Source organism: Theobroma cacao, chromosome 1 (assembly GCF_053813885.1).
Source record: "Theobroma cacao isolate CCN51 chromosome 1, ASM5381388v1, whole genome shotgun sequence".
Taxonomy (NCBI): domain Eukaryota; kingdom Viridiplantae; phylum Streptophyta; class Magnoliopsida; order Malvales; family Malvaceae; genus Theobroma; species Theobroma cacao.
The window spans coordinates 30,741,374-30,754,983 of record NC_142639.1 but is presented as its reverse complement, the minus strand read 5'-3'; the positions used below and the strand labels follow the sequence as shown (position 1 = coordinate 30,754,983).

At 33.5% G+C, this 13,610-nt stretch overlaps 1 protein-coding gene across 1 annotated transcript; it reads right to left on the bottom strand.

Annotated features, from left to right (window-relative positions):
- Nucleotides 1-3,505: 3,505 nt before the first annotated feature.
- On the bottom strand, nucleotides 3,506-12,032 carry LOC108661975 (C2 calcium/lipid-binding plant phosphoribosyltransferase family protein). The gene is given in 8 exon segments (XM_018120973.2): nucleotides 3,506-4,152; nucleotides 4,155-4,526; nucleotides 4,529-4,832; nucleotides 4,835-4,882; nucleotides 7,085-7,825; nucleotides 11,088-11,205; nucleotides 11,207-11,876; nucleotides 11,879-12,032. Coding segments are annotated over 8 exon segments (3,033 nt in total). The 5' UTR covers nucleotides 12,012-12,032.
- Between the last annotated feature and the right edge of the window lie 1,578 nt (nucleotides 12,033-13,610).

Below are 13,610 nucleotides of genomic sequence, written 5' to 3'. Positions count from 1 at the left end.
CATGTCACTTTCCCATTGGCCCATTTTTAAAATTTCATCCATTTGTTTCCAAATTTTCACCATACACTTGTCTCATAGATTCATAGCTTAGATAAAATTCTCAGACTCATCCAAAGTCTCGGTGGAGTAATTTTTGAAATTTACACTTTTACCCCCGTAAAAGTGAAAAATTACATTTTTGCCCAAAAAACTGAAAAATTGCCCATAGACATATTTTTCATCCCTTATACTCATACCATTCTCCAATTTGTCAAATTTGATCTAAATTCTCTCAAAATCTCAAATTTTGTCCGTGGGTGGCAAAATTACGATTTTGCCCCTACACTCCAAAAATCACCAGAATTAAACTTTTTCACTTCCTATCATTAAATTATACTCCAAATAGTTAATCTTGGTCAAAAATTTCACTCCATGATCAAATTATTATCTTAGGTGGCAAAATGACGATTTTACACTTGAATATCAAAATTTTCAATTTTACCCCAAATTAACCTTCGAACTCTGAACAATCATTTTTTTTGTCATTTCTTGACTATAAAATATTAAATTTCATCCTACAATTCCTATTTGAACTAGTTCGAGGTTAAATCAACTCAAGTGTACCATTAGATACAATACCGAGTTTCGTCTATTCTTAGGTGCTTTTCCTAGCATAATAACATACTACTCAGTGCATGTATGTCATGACATGTATTTATAGGGTCGGGTTTTATAGTTTCACTCAAGGGCTAGCTTTGGGTAAGATTTAGATGAAGTGTGAGGGATATTATAATCCTAGGCTTGTTTGATTTGATATTTTCTCAAGTTATTATTATTTTGATTTTTCTTGTTGGTTTAAATTTTAGTTAATTAGTTTTAGTCAATCAATTAATTTTGTGTGTTTGGATACGATTAATTTGTTTTAATTTTAATACTTAGTAAAGTTTTAGATCAATTTTTTGTAGGATCGATACTCTGCTTACTTATATACTATCTATTCGATACGTATACTTACGTAGTAAAATTTTAACTGACACCTTTCAATTTAATCATGGCTTGAAGTGGAGAGGGAAATGAAAGACTACATCAAGAAAACTGCATGAGTAAATAGAAGGAAGAAAAGTGATCCAGGTTGTGGGCGCACAGGGTGGTAAGGCTAAACCTTGGAAACACTAAAGTTAGAATGTAGATTTGGTGTCTTGACTTTTTGTTACGATGGTCCATTTTTTGGGTTTGTTGAACTCTTAGATGGTTTATGCCTTTTTGAGATACAAGATGCATATTTTGATGGAAGCGGTATTATATTGTTACATGCAACTAATAGTATGTCATCTCATAATAGAAATGACAATTTGGATTTAGTTTTATTTAGTTTAAATTGGAAGTAAGAATTTCTTTTTCTTCTTCTCTAGTTACTTTACATTTTTCATTCTCAACATTAAAACCTCTTACCATCAAATCTTTTAGCCCCCGTTAACGGACGCCACAATATAAAAAGTTGTTTTTGGGTATAAAGTTCTTGGGCGTTCAAATTTGAAGAGACAAACCCGTCAAGATTCTAAACTTTCTTGATATTTGAACTTTAGGTAGCATTTCGTATGAGGGACGTGCACTCACATTTCCTGTAATATATTTAACTAAATTACATTACAGTTTTTGTTTTAAATATAAGCCAACCTAACTTCTGATTGTATTGAAAAACCAATACAATCTCATATTACAATTTATACTGCAATATTATAAAACTTAATTTGATATTTTTTACTTTCTTCAATCAATATAATTTTAAAACTTAATTTTTATCGCTTTAAAAAAATTAAAAAAATTAAAAATAATTTTAACATTTTGAAATAAAATCTATAAATTTTGAAGAACATAAAAATAATTTATCATTTTTTGAAATTCTAAAAAATTTAAAAAACCCCAAAAATAATTTTTAATTGTTAAAAAAATTATAAAACAATAAATAATAGAAATAATTCTTATTTTTAAGAAATCATAAGAGATAAGAAATTTTATAAAATATAAATATATTTAGAATTTTGAAAAATAAAAGATATTTTTTTATGCTCATAACATTTTAAAATAATAAAAAATTTTTCTCTTTGTAATTTTAATAAAATTTTAAAATATAAAAAATATTTCTTTTTTACTTTCCAATTTTTCAAAAAAAAAATTTTGATTTTTGATTTTTTAAAAAATCATTTCTATTTTTTATTTTTTAAGAACTTTTAAAAATAATAATAACAATATATTTAAAAAATTTTAAAATTTTTTTAAAAAATAAAAATTATTTTTAATTAATATAAAAATGGATTTACCCTATTTGATACTTGTTATTTGTTGGGAGAATGTTGGCTCTAGTTTATGGTTGGTGTAAACTAATTTTGATATGTTTTATGATTTTCTTATTGTGATGTTTTATTATGGGTAAGTTCTACACTTTGATTGTTTCTCAATTGTCTAGCAGATTGCTTGACCTTTTGATGTAGATTATTTAAATTCCAATTGATAAAAGTTCAACCAATATTGGTGTATTATAAAATAATTTTTTCCTATGAAGATTGATAGTCAAAATTCTATATGTTTCTTTTTGTTTGTCATATATAAACTAAATTTGTATTATAATAAATAAAAAGAAAATATATGAGATTATAATAAGAGATAAAAATGAAATATATGAAATTAAAAATTTATTTAAAAGATGACATTACATAAAAATCTATAATAAAAAAACATATAAGTATATTAAATTTGTATTTTAATACATAAAGTAATTTTGAAAATTAACATTGTATTTTCAATAAAGTGCTTATAAACCAAAGTTGTAATATTATCTTTTCAGTATTTTAATAAATATTTTTTTAATATATCAAATCCTAAAATATTATTTTCTAGCACATGAGCATTTGTCTCATTGGTTGATGCATAATCTCCCTACCTAAAGAGTAGGGTTCGAATCCCCCATCCCCCAATTATAAAAAAAAAAAAAGTTAAAACCTTCTAGTTTCATGGGAAATTCAATTCTTAGCTTGGGTCGAGCATCTTTTCCTCTCCGCAAATGAAATTTGGACATCTGGCTGTGAACACCTACTTGTCTAATTTGTGCCACGCGTCGACGTTCTAGATGCAACTTATGTGAGCCAATTCCATCCACAAGGAAGCTTTCATGGGCTAAAATTAACACTAATAAAGGGCTTAATTCAAAATGAAGGTAAGTTATGAAACTAATCAAGGGCTAAATTCATAGTAATGTATAATACGGCCATTGCCCATCATATGCCATGTAATCAAAACAAGTCAGAGGTTTGGAGAAAAGCATCATCAGCATAAAAATGAAATCTTAAACATGTTTTCTTCCTAAACAGCTACACACAATAATTACCTTTGCAACAAAACAACAATGCTTAACTTAAAAAGATAAGACCTATATCCCAAAACCCCGAAACCTTACACTATATGTTCAAAACAAGAATATTCATCCCCACTAAGCCTACATTTCGACCACGCCCTTTTTTCTTATGTCCTACAGCAAACTATCAGGTTTTATAGGTAACCTCTTAAAGAAACTCAAGGCCCGGGAAGGCAACTTGCTATGGAACCTTAGGGGCCTTAAGGCATATAGCCCTCACAAAGCTACTACCACCCTGATAGGCACAGCATAAAACCCAACAACTGCAAACAAGCGAAATATCACAAACAAGAATGTGGCCCTCGAATCTTTCCAACTCAACAATGCTTGAAATTGTTCACCTTGTGTTACCATATCCCCAACCACAATTTGAATCCTTCTTGCCACACTCCTTAACCGATCATACCTCATTCTAACCACATATGCACTTTAACTTGTTGGGAATGAGTCAAATTCCTCATACAGTTCATCTGGATAAACATTCTCAGCATGGGAGAGTCAGGTGTCCAAGTAGGGTGGATGTCAAGGTCGGAACCTGCACTGCCACAATCCCATAGCTACCATGTAAAGTAGCATTGCAGGAATTATGAGTTTAGGCAGGGCAACGAACAATAGGAAGGTTGCAACAAACAAGGATGAGTACACTGGCTTAGTCCAGTTTCGCATAGACTCCACCCAATGACTCATGGGAACAAAACCAGATATCACATTCATTAATCTAAAGAAGTTAGCTTTGCTTCTTCTCATGCTCAACATATGGAGTCATGATCAAGCATATACTCAACAAACTCTCGCCCCAGTTGCGGCTCTGCCTTACTAACCTAGGATACCACCACATTCATAGCTTGATACCTCAGGCTCTCCAATTGGTTCACACTCAAATAGTGCACATAATGCATCTTTGGTAACAACGATAAAGTGTACATATGCAACATGTTTCCCATATTAGCACACAAAAATCGCACGGCTAAATGAAGCTCATCCATTTTCTTGACACCAGAAGTGTGCAGCATAATGAATAGATAGGAATGAGTATAAACTCGATCAGATTCAAGCGTGGACAGCCTTATTCTAACCTTCCCAATTCGAGAGTCACGAGCACCAATAGTGGTACTGATGCTTTTATCAATCAAAAATTATCAAACACACCAATAGTGATAACCGTGCAAGGATCAAAAACCTCATAAATATATTGCTCATTCCATTTTAGGGACAAGCTATCAACTACAGTTCGCGTTCTCATACATTTATATCCACACTTGGAAACACAATAAGCATCAGTGGTGCCTCCTTTGCCTTCCTTGATTTTCATTGGCATAAGCCTTGTTGCACCCAAAATTCCCATTTCAAGCACACCAATGTGAGGCTCCCATAGCTGTTTTGTTGTTGGCTTGACATCACTGCTATACATTGTGGCCTCATCAAGAACATGGTATCCCTCTTATCAAGTGAAACGCGGAGATGAATTCTAAACCCAAATCTCGTCACCAGCTTTGTAACGACTCAACCTCGGTCGCTATCGGCGTTCGAGACCTCCGAGAGATCCCGCCAAGTCCCGAACAAGCCTTTATGAAATTCTTGAGACATTTATTAAAAATGCTCTCATGTGCATAAGCGATTAATAATAATAGTAGTACTACTGATATTTCTTTTTAAATTATAACAATTAAATGTCAACCACTAAGTTTTTAACAATATATATGCATGAATTACAATAATTCACAACATCTAAAAATCTTATGTAACTTAACCCTAGACAGCGAAGCGACTCGGAGCGGGTTAAGAGATGCCTTTACCTATTCTCATTAGATTGAACACACCGATGAGTACCCGCTAGACTGATCCCTGCCTGAAAAAAGGGGATATAAAAGGGGTATGAGTCTTATAGACTCAGTGATCATCATCGACCTCGTGAGCAGGCGATAAAGGGAAACAAATATAAAGGTGGAATGTTTATAAACCCGAGTAAATGTAGAAAATAAATTCCATAAAACCAAGAGATTTGTTTTTATACCTTGCAATTCTTAAAAATAGTAATTCCCAAGTAAACATGTATGAAGACAGCTGTATTTAAGATACTAGAAAATCTTTCAACCCCGACATCCAGCCAACATTAAATTCAATGGAAAGTGAAAAATGAAAATTCTTAAATATAAAAAAAAAGTGAATTAATTAATCACCAATGAATAGATAAATTTCACTTGCCATTAAATAAATAAAAATTTTCAAGTATTAATGCCATGCATAGTAAAATAAAAATCCACAAGGGAACATCATCCTCGGGTAAGTTTAATATAGCCCTTAGGCTTACTCTCTCAGACATCATCACCTACTCGTGGGAACTACCCACGCCAGCATACATAAATCAGGGCTTCAAGTCCCCTTTTACCTACTCGTGGGAACTACTCACGTCACCATATATAAATCGGGGCTTCAGGTCCCCCTTTACCTAGTGGTGGAAACTACCCACGCCACCCAATATGAATCGAGGCTTTAGGTTCCCCTTTACTTACTCGTGGGAACTACCCACGCCACTCAATATGAATCGGGGCTTAAGGTTCCCCATTACCTACTCGTGGGAACTACCCACGCCACTCAATATGAATCGGGGCTTCAGGTCCCCCTTTACCTACTTGTGGGAACTACCCACGCCACCCAATATGAATCGGGGCTTTAGGTCCCCCTTTTTAAATCAAATATCAATCACATTCAAATAAAAATCATTGCCCTTATAATGCATTTGCAAAACATAATAGTTTGCAAACAATATAATCACAAATCAATGTTGTGTATATTGTATCAAAGCATGGTATATTTACCATATCAGCATGCTAAGTGAAATAGATAATTTATCCTCAAATTCCATAAATCAATACAAAAGGGCATTAGCCTAAACATCACAAAAACTTGCAAGGTATGATTTTGAAGTGAAAAGCCAGTCAAAGGTTTGTTTCCCCGTATTTAAAAGCATGTAGATTTATATATTTATATATATTATAAAAAATGAATTTAAAATCCTTGTCACAAACACAAACAATCTAAAGCTTTCTACCAACTCATGTTGTCCACAATTTCGTCAACTATCAAATGTAACATATATAATATATTATAGGGAAATAATTTTAAAATCTAGCACCCACAAACCTTAAAATAGCGGGACGCTACATCATTATTTCTACTTGTCAACGGTTCGTTATTTCCTTCAGCCTGCCACCACAGTGCACCATCTTTACTTATTACTCTTAAATATTGATACCCACTTAATATATATATTTATTTTTTTTTTTTCCTTTTTTTTCCTCAGCATGTTTTTGCTCCCTTTCTCTTTCTTCTTCTTTTACTTCTTTCTTCTTTCTTCTTCCTTCTTCTTTTTCTTCTTTCTTCTTCTTCTCCTCGACACGTCGTTGCTCCCTTTCTCTTTCTTCTTCCTTCTTTCTTCTTCTTCTCCTCGGCATCGTTGCTGCTCCTTTTTTTTTCTTCTCCCCGAGATGCTACTCCCCCTCTTTTTTTTTTTTCCTCTCTCATTTCTCTCCCTTGGGCCCCCCACTCTCTTCCTTCTCTTTTTTCTTGTCTTTTCTCCCTTTTTGGTAGCTTGACTTTTCTTCTTCTCTCTCCTTTCTTCCTTTTCTTTTTAGTCGGCCCCCCACTTACTTCTTCTTCCTTTTTTTTTCTTTTTTATGAATGGGGCGTCACAAGCTTGGTCTCAACAGAGTTGCCAAAATGGTTATCAAGGTTAAACCACCTAGAAACCACTTACTTGTGATCACTTCCTTTTTCAATTGCAGACACAAGAAGTAATACCCTGCCCACAACTTCGTCTCTTCCTAGCTCAACATGATCCTCAACAACAATAAACAAATAATCTTCAAACAGCTATGCAACTACAAACAAAAAATCTTCATTCCAAAAAGGATTCAATAAGTTTCTGTTAGGGTTAGCCGTTGAAATTTTGGTCCTAGAAACTTGATTCCCTACTTGGGCTTGTGCTAAAAGCTCAAGGTACCTCATCAATGTTGACCTTTTTTCACCCAAAACAACATCTCGTGCTTCAATGATTGATACTTTCAAATACCAAAGCTTTAGTGCTAAATAAAACTTAGATTTAATAGAGCAAAGTCCATCAAAATGCACATTTTCTGCCTTTGAGTGCTAAGCCTCAGCAAAAGCCTCATTTACCTGAGTCCCAAACCATATCGGAAGCATGACTTCCCCTTTAGACTTGTCTTCTTTCCTATTTTCCATTCTGTACCATTTAGGAGCCAATTGACTATCAAAAGGAACCTTCTTGAGAACGTCACTTAAATCAAACCAAACTCGGCCAAAGAGATCATCTTTGTTACCTTACTTAACAAAAACCTCCACCATTGATGACTGTACACAATCTTTAGAAAAAGCAAAAACTTGGTCCCAATTTAGATGGTTTGAGCTAACCCTCTTGGTTGTTATTGATATCAAGCAAGAACATTAGCCTCTGTTAAAAGTTAAGAACAGAGGCAAGAAAGGAACTTGCTGAAATTTTTATATATTCTGCTGTATCAAAGTACATGAAGATGACCAGCAAGAACACTTGTATGAACTTAAACACTTGTATGATGTCAAGCTCGGCTCTATAATATGTTTATTATGTCATTCGTACATAAGAACGCATGTTTGCTTACTTGGGTACCTCAAAAATCGTTAAAGGACGGTAATGTACTAAATGGTACAATTAAGTTGAATTAAGCCTTGAACTAGTCCAAACAGAGATTTTAAGATGAAATTGAGAATTTTAAAACCTCAGAATGACTTAAAATGGTGATTCGGAGTTCGAGGACCGATTTGGAGTCAAATTAGAATTTTCATGACCTAGAGGCAAAATGGTCATTTTGCCACCAGAGGTTAAGATGTGAGTGTTGGATGAAATTTTTGACTAAGATTGATCATTTGGAGTATGATTTGAGTTTGAGAAATGAAGAATTTTAATTTCGACATTTTTTCGAGGATAAAGGCAAAATAGTCATTTTGCCACCCTAGGGGCAAAATTATAATTTTTCACCACCCAATACTTGTCCAGCACATGAATTTCACTCATTATTATTATGGATAATTGAGGAATTTTAAATGGTAGAGAGAGATTGCTTAATGGGTAAGTATGACACATGGGCCAATGGAATGGTGACATGTGTCAAATTTTCATCCATTTATTATTTGGCTTTAAAAATCAGCCCACAACCCTCCCAACTCATTTCTCTTGGTCGGCCAAAGGAATAAAAGGGAAGAAAAGAATAAGAACAAAAACCTAGCTAAGAAATTGAAGAGAAATTCATAAAATTTCAAAGAATCAAGTGACAAAAGGTAAGATTTTTCAATTCTAACTTGTGATCTACCTTTCCTATGCATTCTTTTTCATTTTCTATGGTTGAGAATCAAGTTTGCATGAGGATGCCCTTGCTGGCCGGATATGGGGGGAGGAGTTTTGAACTTGGATTTGGTTAGATTTCAATATATTCTAGTGTTTTTAGTTAGTTAGTGATGTGTAGCATGGAAAACAAACAAGAAAAATTCATTTTCTTCCAGCACCCTCCATTGGCCGAATCTTCCCTATGGTGTGTTGATGGTGGACTTGATTTTATTTCAAGTGATTTGGTTAGGAATTAATGATTTATGGTGTAAAAATCAAGTGGGAAAAACTATAGTGTTCATGCACCCACCATGGTCGAAATTCCCAAGAAGAAATGTGAAGATGATCTTGCTAAATTTTATGTTACTTGACTTGAGTTTGATGATTTGGAGTATTGGGAGAGAAGTTGAGTTATTTGGAGTTAAATTAGACATATTGGCTAATTAATCGGGTGATAGATTGAATTAGGTCAATACCGTTTTATTTAGGTACACAATTGAATTTATGTAGAATACTGTGTTTAGACAATGATCCGAACAATTAGCATTCTATTTCAAGCATTAGTATAGAGCCTAAATTGGTTTTATAACAATTTAGCACAAATGTAGTAAATGGCTTATTGTGCATTATCTCTAGGTGGTGAGCATTCTGGCAAAAGTAAAGAGATAGTACCTTAAGATCAATAATCGGAGTACTCGAAATTCGATTCCCATTACAGTGAGTAACCTTATTATCGTCTTAATTATCTAAAGTATGTTTTTATCTGATTTTGAAATTTTATGAAAAATGTGTTTAAACGAAATGATTTTATAAATTGTCTTGAAATTGAATGATGGCTTAGAAAATGGAGTAATTGGAGATTACTTGCTGTATTGTAAATTATGTTTTGAATTAAATGGCTTATGATAATGTGGGCATGAATGGTTGGATGGGTATTTGTATTGAAAATGCATAAACTGTTGTTTGCCTTAATAGGTTGGATAATGATAAAATTACCATGTCATGCTGTTGAATTTTTATTGAATTAGTGGGTTATAGATTGGTCACTGCAGTGGCAGGTTCTGTGGACCAGCCTATTAGAGGGGCACGGAATCCGAGTATATTCTTACCTCGGTTGAGGAGGCGCGCAGGGTAACTCCTGAGGTAAAACTTTAGAGTTCACTTTACGCCAAACCACCACGTGAGGGTGAACTCAGCCAACGCCAAAGAACGACTATGTTTTCAAAATAAAAATATGATTTATGCGTACATGACTTTTTGACAGCTTTGGCAGATTCAGTTGGGATAGCCCCAGGTCAAGGTATCCTTGACAACCAAGTATGAGAATGATTTTGGCACGAGCCAAGCTTTTTAGGAAATCATAAACCTCGTTGTATATTTTGAATGAAATGTAACTGGCTTAGATGATTTGAAATGTGTTTTGAGGTTATGAACCATTTTATGATGATCTATTTTAATCGTCTCCATTTATTCAGCTTTAGATATTTTAGATGATATTTGTTTACTCACTGAGATTATATAATCTCACCACCTTCCTTTTCACCCATTTCAGGCTCAAGATAGTCGGTAGATAGTTCATTTCGTTGAGGGCTACAATTGGCTTTACTTCCTCAAAAATCGTAGGTTCACAACCTTCGTTCACCTTTGTCATTTGGGGGTCCACGTGTCATTGTAAATTAAATTACATACCTTGACTATCTGTATTACAATATGTATGAATTTATTTCGCTTTTACGCTACAAAAATTTCTTACAGATAACTCTATAAAAATTATTTTATAAGAAAATATGAAATATTTTATTGAATATTTTTATTATATTCAAATAGTTATAATTTCACTTTAAATGAATGTTTTAGACATCTAAACTTATTTTTTATTATGAAATATGTGTTTTACACTCGCATACTACATTATTAGCTTGTTTCGAAATTTTCAGGGAAAAATGACCAAAATACCCCCGAGAGACGAAAATTATTTTTTTTATTGTTTTGGTTTGAAAATAGCTTATAATCTTTTAAAATATGATATTAGCAACTATTACTCGCAGGGGAGGTGAGAAAACTGATATTAAAGCCTTGCGAGGTTTCGGTTGACATTTCGGGTAATGAATGTCTATCGAGACATCGCGGCGGTTGTCACGAGCTCGATGAGAGTACCGGGTCGTGACATATGAACTTAATCACCAAGTGTAAAAACATAAACATTAACATACATGCAGCCTTACACGTACACCAGACACTTAGCTTGCTATAAGCTGATTTAATTTACATCAAAATAGGACATGTGTCACAAGCCATGCAAGAGTTACTCTTAACATTGGTAACACTTCTGCAGTTCCCTAGCTTGACTTCAGCCACAATCTCACCACCACCAAACAATGAAATATCTCTAAGTTTCACTACTTTAACGAAACGATATTGCATTTGCTCAACAAGTCGAACTAGTTTTGTCCTTGTTCAAAGGACTGCCACCGAGATGAGGACTTGTCTCCTTGAGTGAAAACTCATTAGACCCATTTGGGTAAAGACTCACCCCACCATGACCCCTAACACCAGTACCACCACCAGTGACTCCACCGACGGCTAAGGGAACGGCTGGACTGAGACCAGTAGTTATCACTACAGGCTTTAACTCACCTGGATTAGTCTCCACAGGTTTTGCATGGTTTTGAGTTTGCTATGTTGGCTTGTTCTTTTGAACCAGTTGTTGTTGTTGGACCACCAAGGTTGGGTTTTGCTGTTGCATTTTGTTCTTTTTTGAAAACCCCGCAGAGGAAATTGAAGCAGACACCATCATCCCATTATCAATCCCCACTTCTTTGACTTCCTTTCTCGTTGATACGTAAAGCTTTAAGGTTATCTCTTCCCTTGTATGAGAAAACAAGCTTCTTTTATCAAGAGTGTACATTTGGGGAGCTTCTTCACCCTCTTTAGCAATACTTGAACCAGAAACCCTCATTTTCTTAAGAAAGTTCTTACTGTTACTCGAACTTCTTTCATTAAAAACGTTGACTTCAATAATCCTGTAAAGAAGATCGACAACATCTTTTATATGAAACACCAGCTTCTCATTCCAAATGGGGTTCAAGGCTTTCCTTTTAACTTAGTCCTATGCCTTTGGTTCTCGAACTCCACTTCCACAAACGGTGAAGATGACCTTTCCCTATCTTTAGGCATCAAGCTATGAGCTGCTACCACTTCCACCAGCTTCTCTTTGCCTGTAGTTACTATAGTATTCATGGTTGGCTTAGCTATTTCTTGGAACAACAAACCAGAAAGAACGAAAAAAAAGGGAGAGTTAGAGAGAAAGAAGAAATAATGAAGAGACATGGAAATGACAGTGGAGACAGATAAAAGGGGATCAAGGGGAAGCTCTAAAAAAAGAGAGGGAGAAGAAAAGAGCGGAGTGGTACACGGTTGCAGAAGAGCGTGTAGCAAAGTAGGGTTTTTCTTTGCAGTCAATGGAGAGAGGGAGAGAGAGAAAGACAGTTGTGAGAAATACGAAAATGAGTTGGTGAGAAGCAAATTTCTCCTTACTGAGTTACCGACACTGTTCATTCCAATGACACATTTGATGATGAGAGCGTGAGGTCCAACCCAACCAATCATATGGCTAGAATTGGCTCTGCTAGTGCCAGAGTGGATATAGTGGGACCCAATTACAACATTCTACGTTGTTAACGTTAACCTTCCTTCGATTCTTTCGAACTCCTTAGAAGGAGTCAAATCTTAATTTAATGCTTTGCTTAGTCGTGTTGTGCCTGTGCAGTCCGCAGTGGGACAGCCAATCGTAGTAAATGCCTTCCTGCTTGCGAACACAAAAAAAGGATACCTGCAATCAAAAGAATTAATGAAAGCAAAATGATTCTTTGCTTTTAAAATGTAATTACTAACAGGATTAAGTTCAACTGCTCCTAACTAAATAAAAAGATTAATACTAGTTTAACTTCTTGAACTCCAAATTTCTTGAAATTATATACTCCTGTATTAGTTTATACACAACTGTTTGATAAAATGATTTGAATACTGAACATTTATATTCTCTTAATAAATTTACTATCAAATTTAAACCTAAACAAATACAAACTAATTAGTTAGAGACTATAATAAACAATTAAAAGTATGGTTTGCTTAGGGATTTTTTATATATAATATTTGCATGAAAAAATATGGTTAAAGATTAAGCTGTACTGATTCTTTTTGGGCCATTAATTTTAGGTAAATTTAAGTGATTAAGATTAAATAAAATTCTGATAAAAAAATTAAATTCAATGACACATTTGAACTCAAAACTATTTTTAACAATATGTCTCTGCTTTTTTTAAAAAAAAGAAAAAAAATTAAAATACATATATTTCGAAAAAATAAAAAAATTCTTTAACTATCCTTATATTTAAATCATCAAATCAAGCTCTTTAAAACATTCAAAATTAAAATAATTCATAAATACGAATATTTTGATCAATTGGTTTAGTTTTCCATGGATAAATTCATTAAAAATATTGTTGAATTTGTTCGGAATTGTTGAAATTTATATTTATATATATCATCTTGAATTTTGTTAAAATTTTGTTTGAATTCAGTTTTTCAAAATTGATCAAATCAATCGAAATAGTTTGATTTTTCATCATTTTATTAATTATAAAATTTCAATTCAATTTAATTTTTTTAAAAAATAAATTCAACTTTTAAAAATTTTAACATCGAATCGATCATTTACACAACGTGACATGCTCGGCTCAACTAAGGTCAAACAAGTAAAGGATGGAAAAAAACATGTATGATAAGCATGACATATTACAACAATAATAAATAAGAAGAATGAGTTTGGAATCTAAT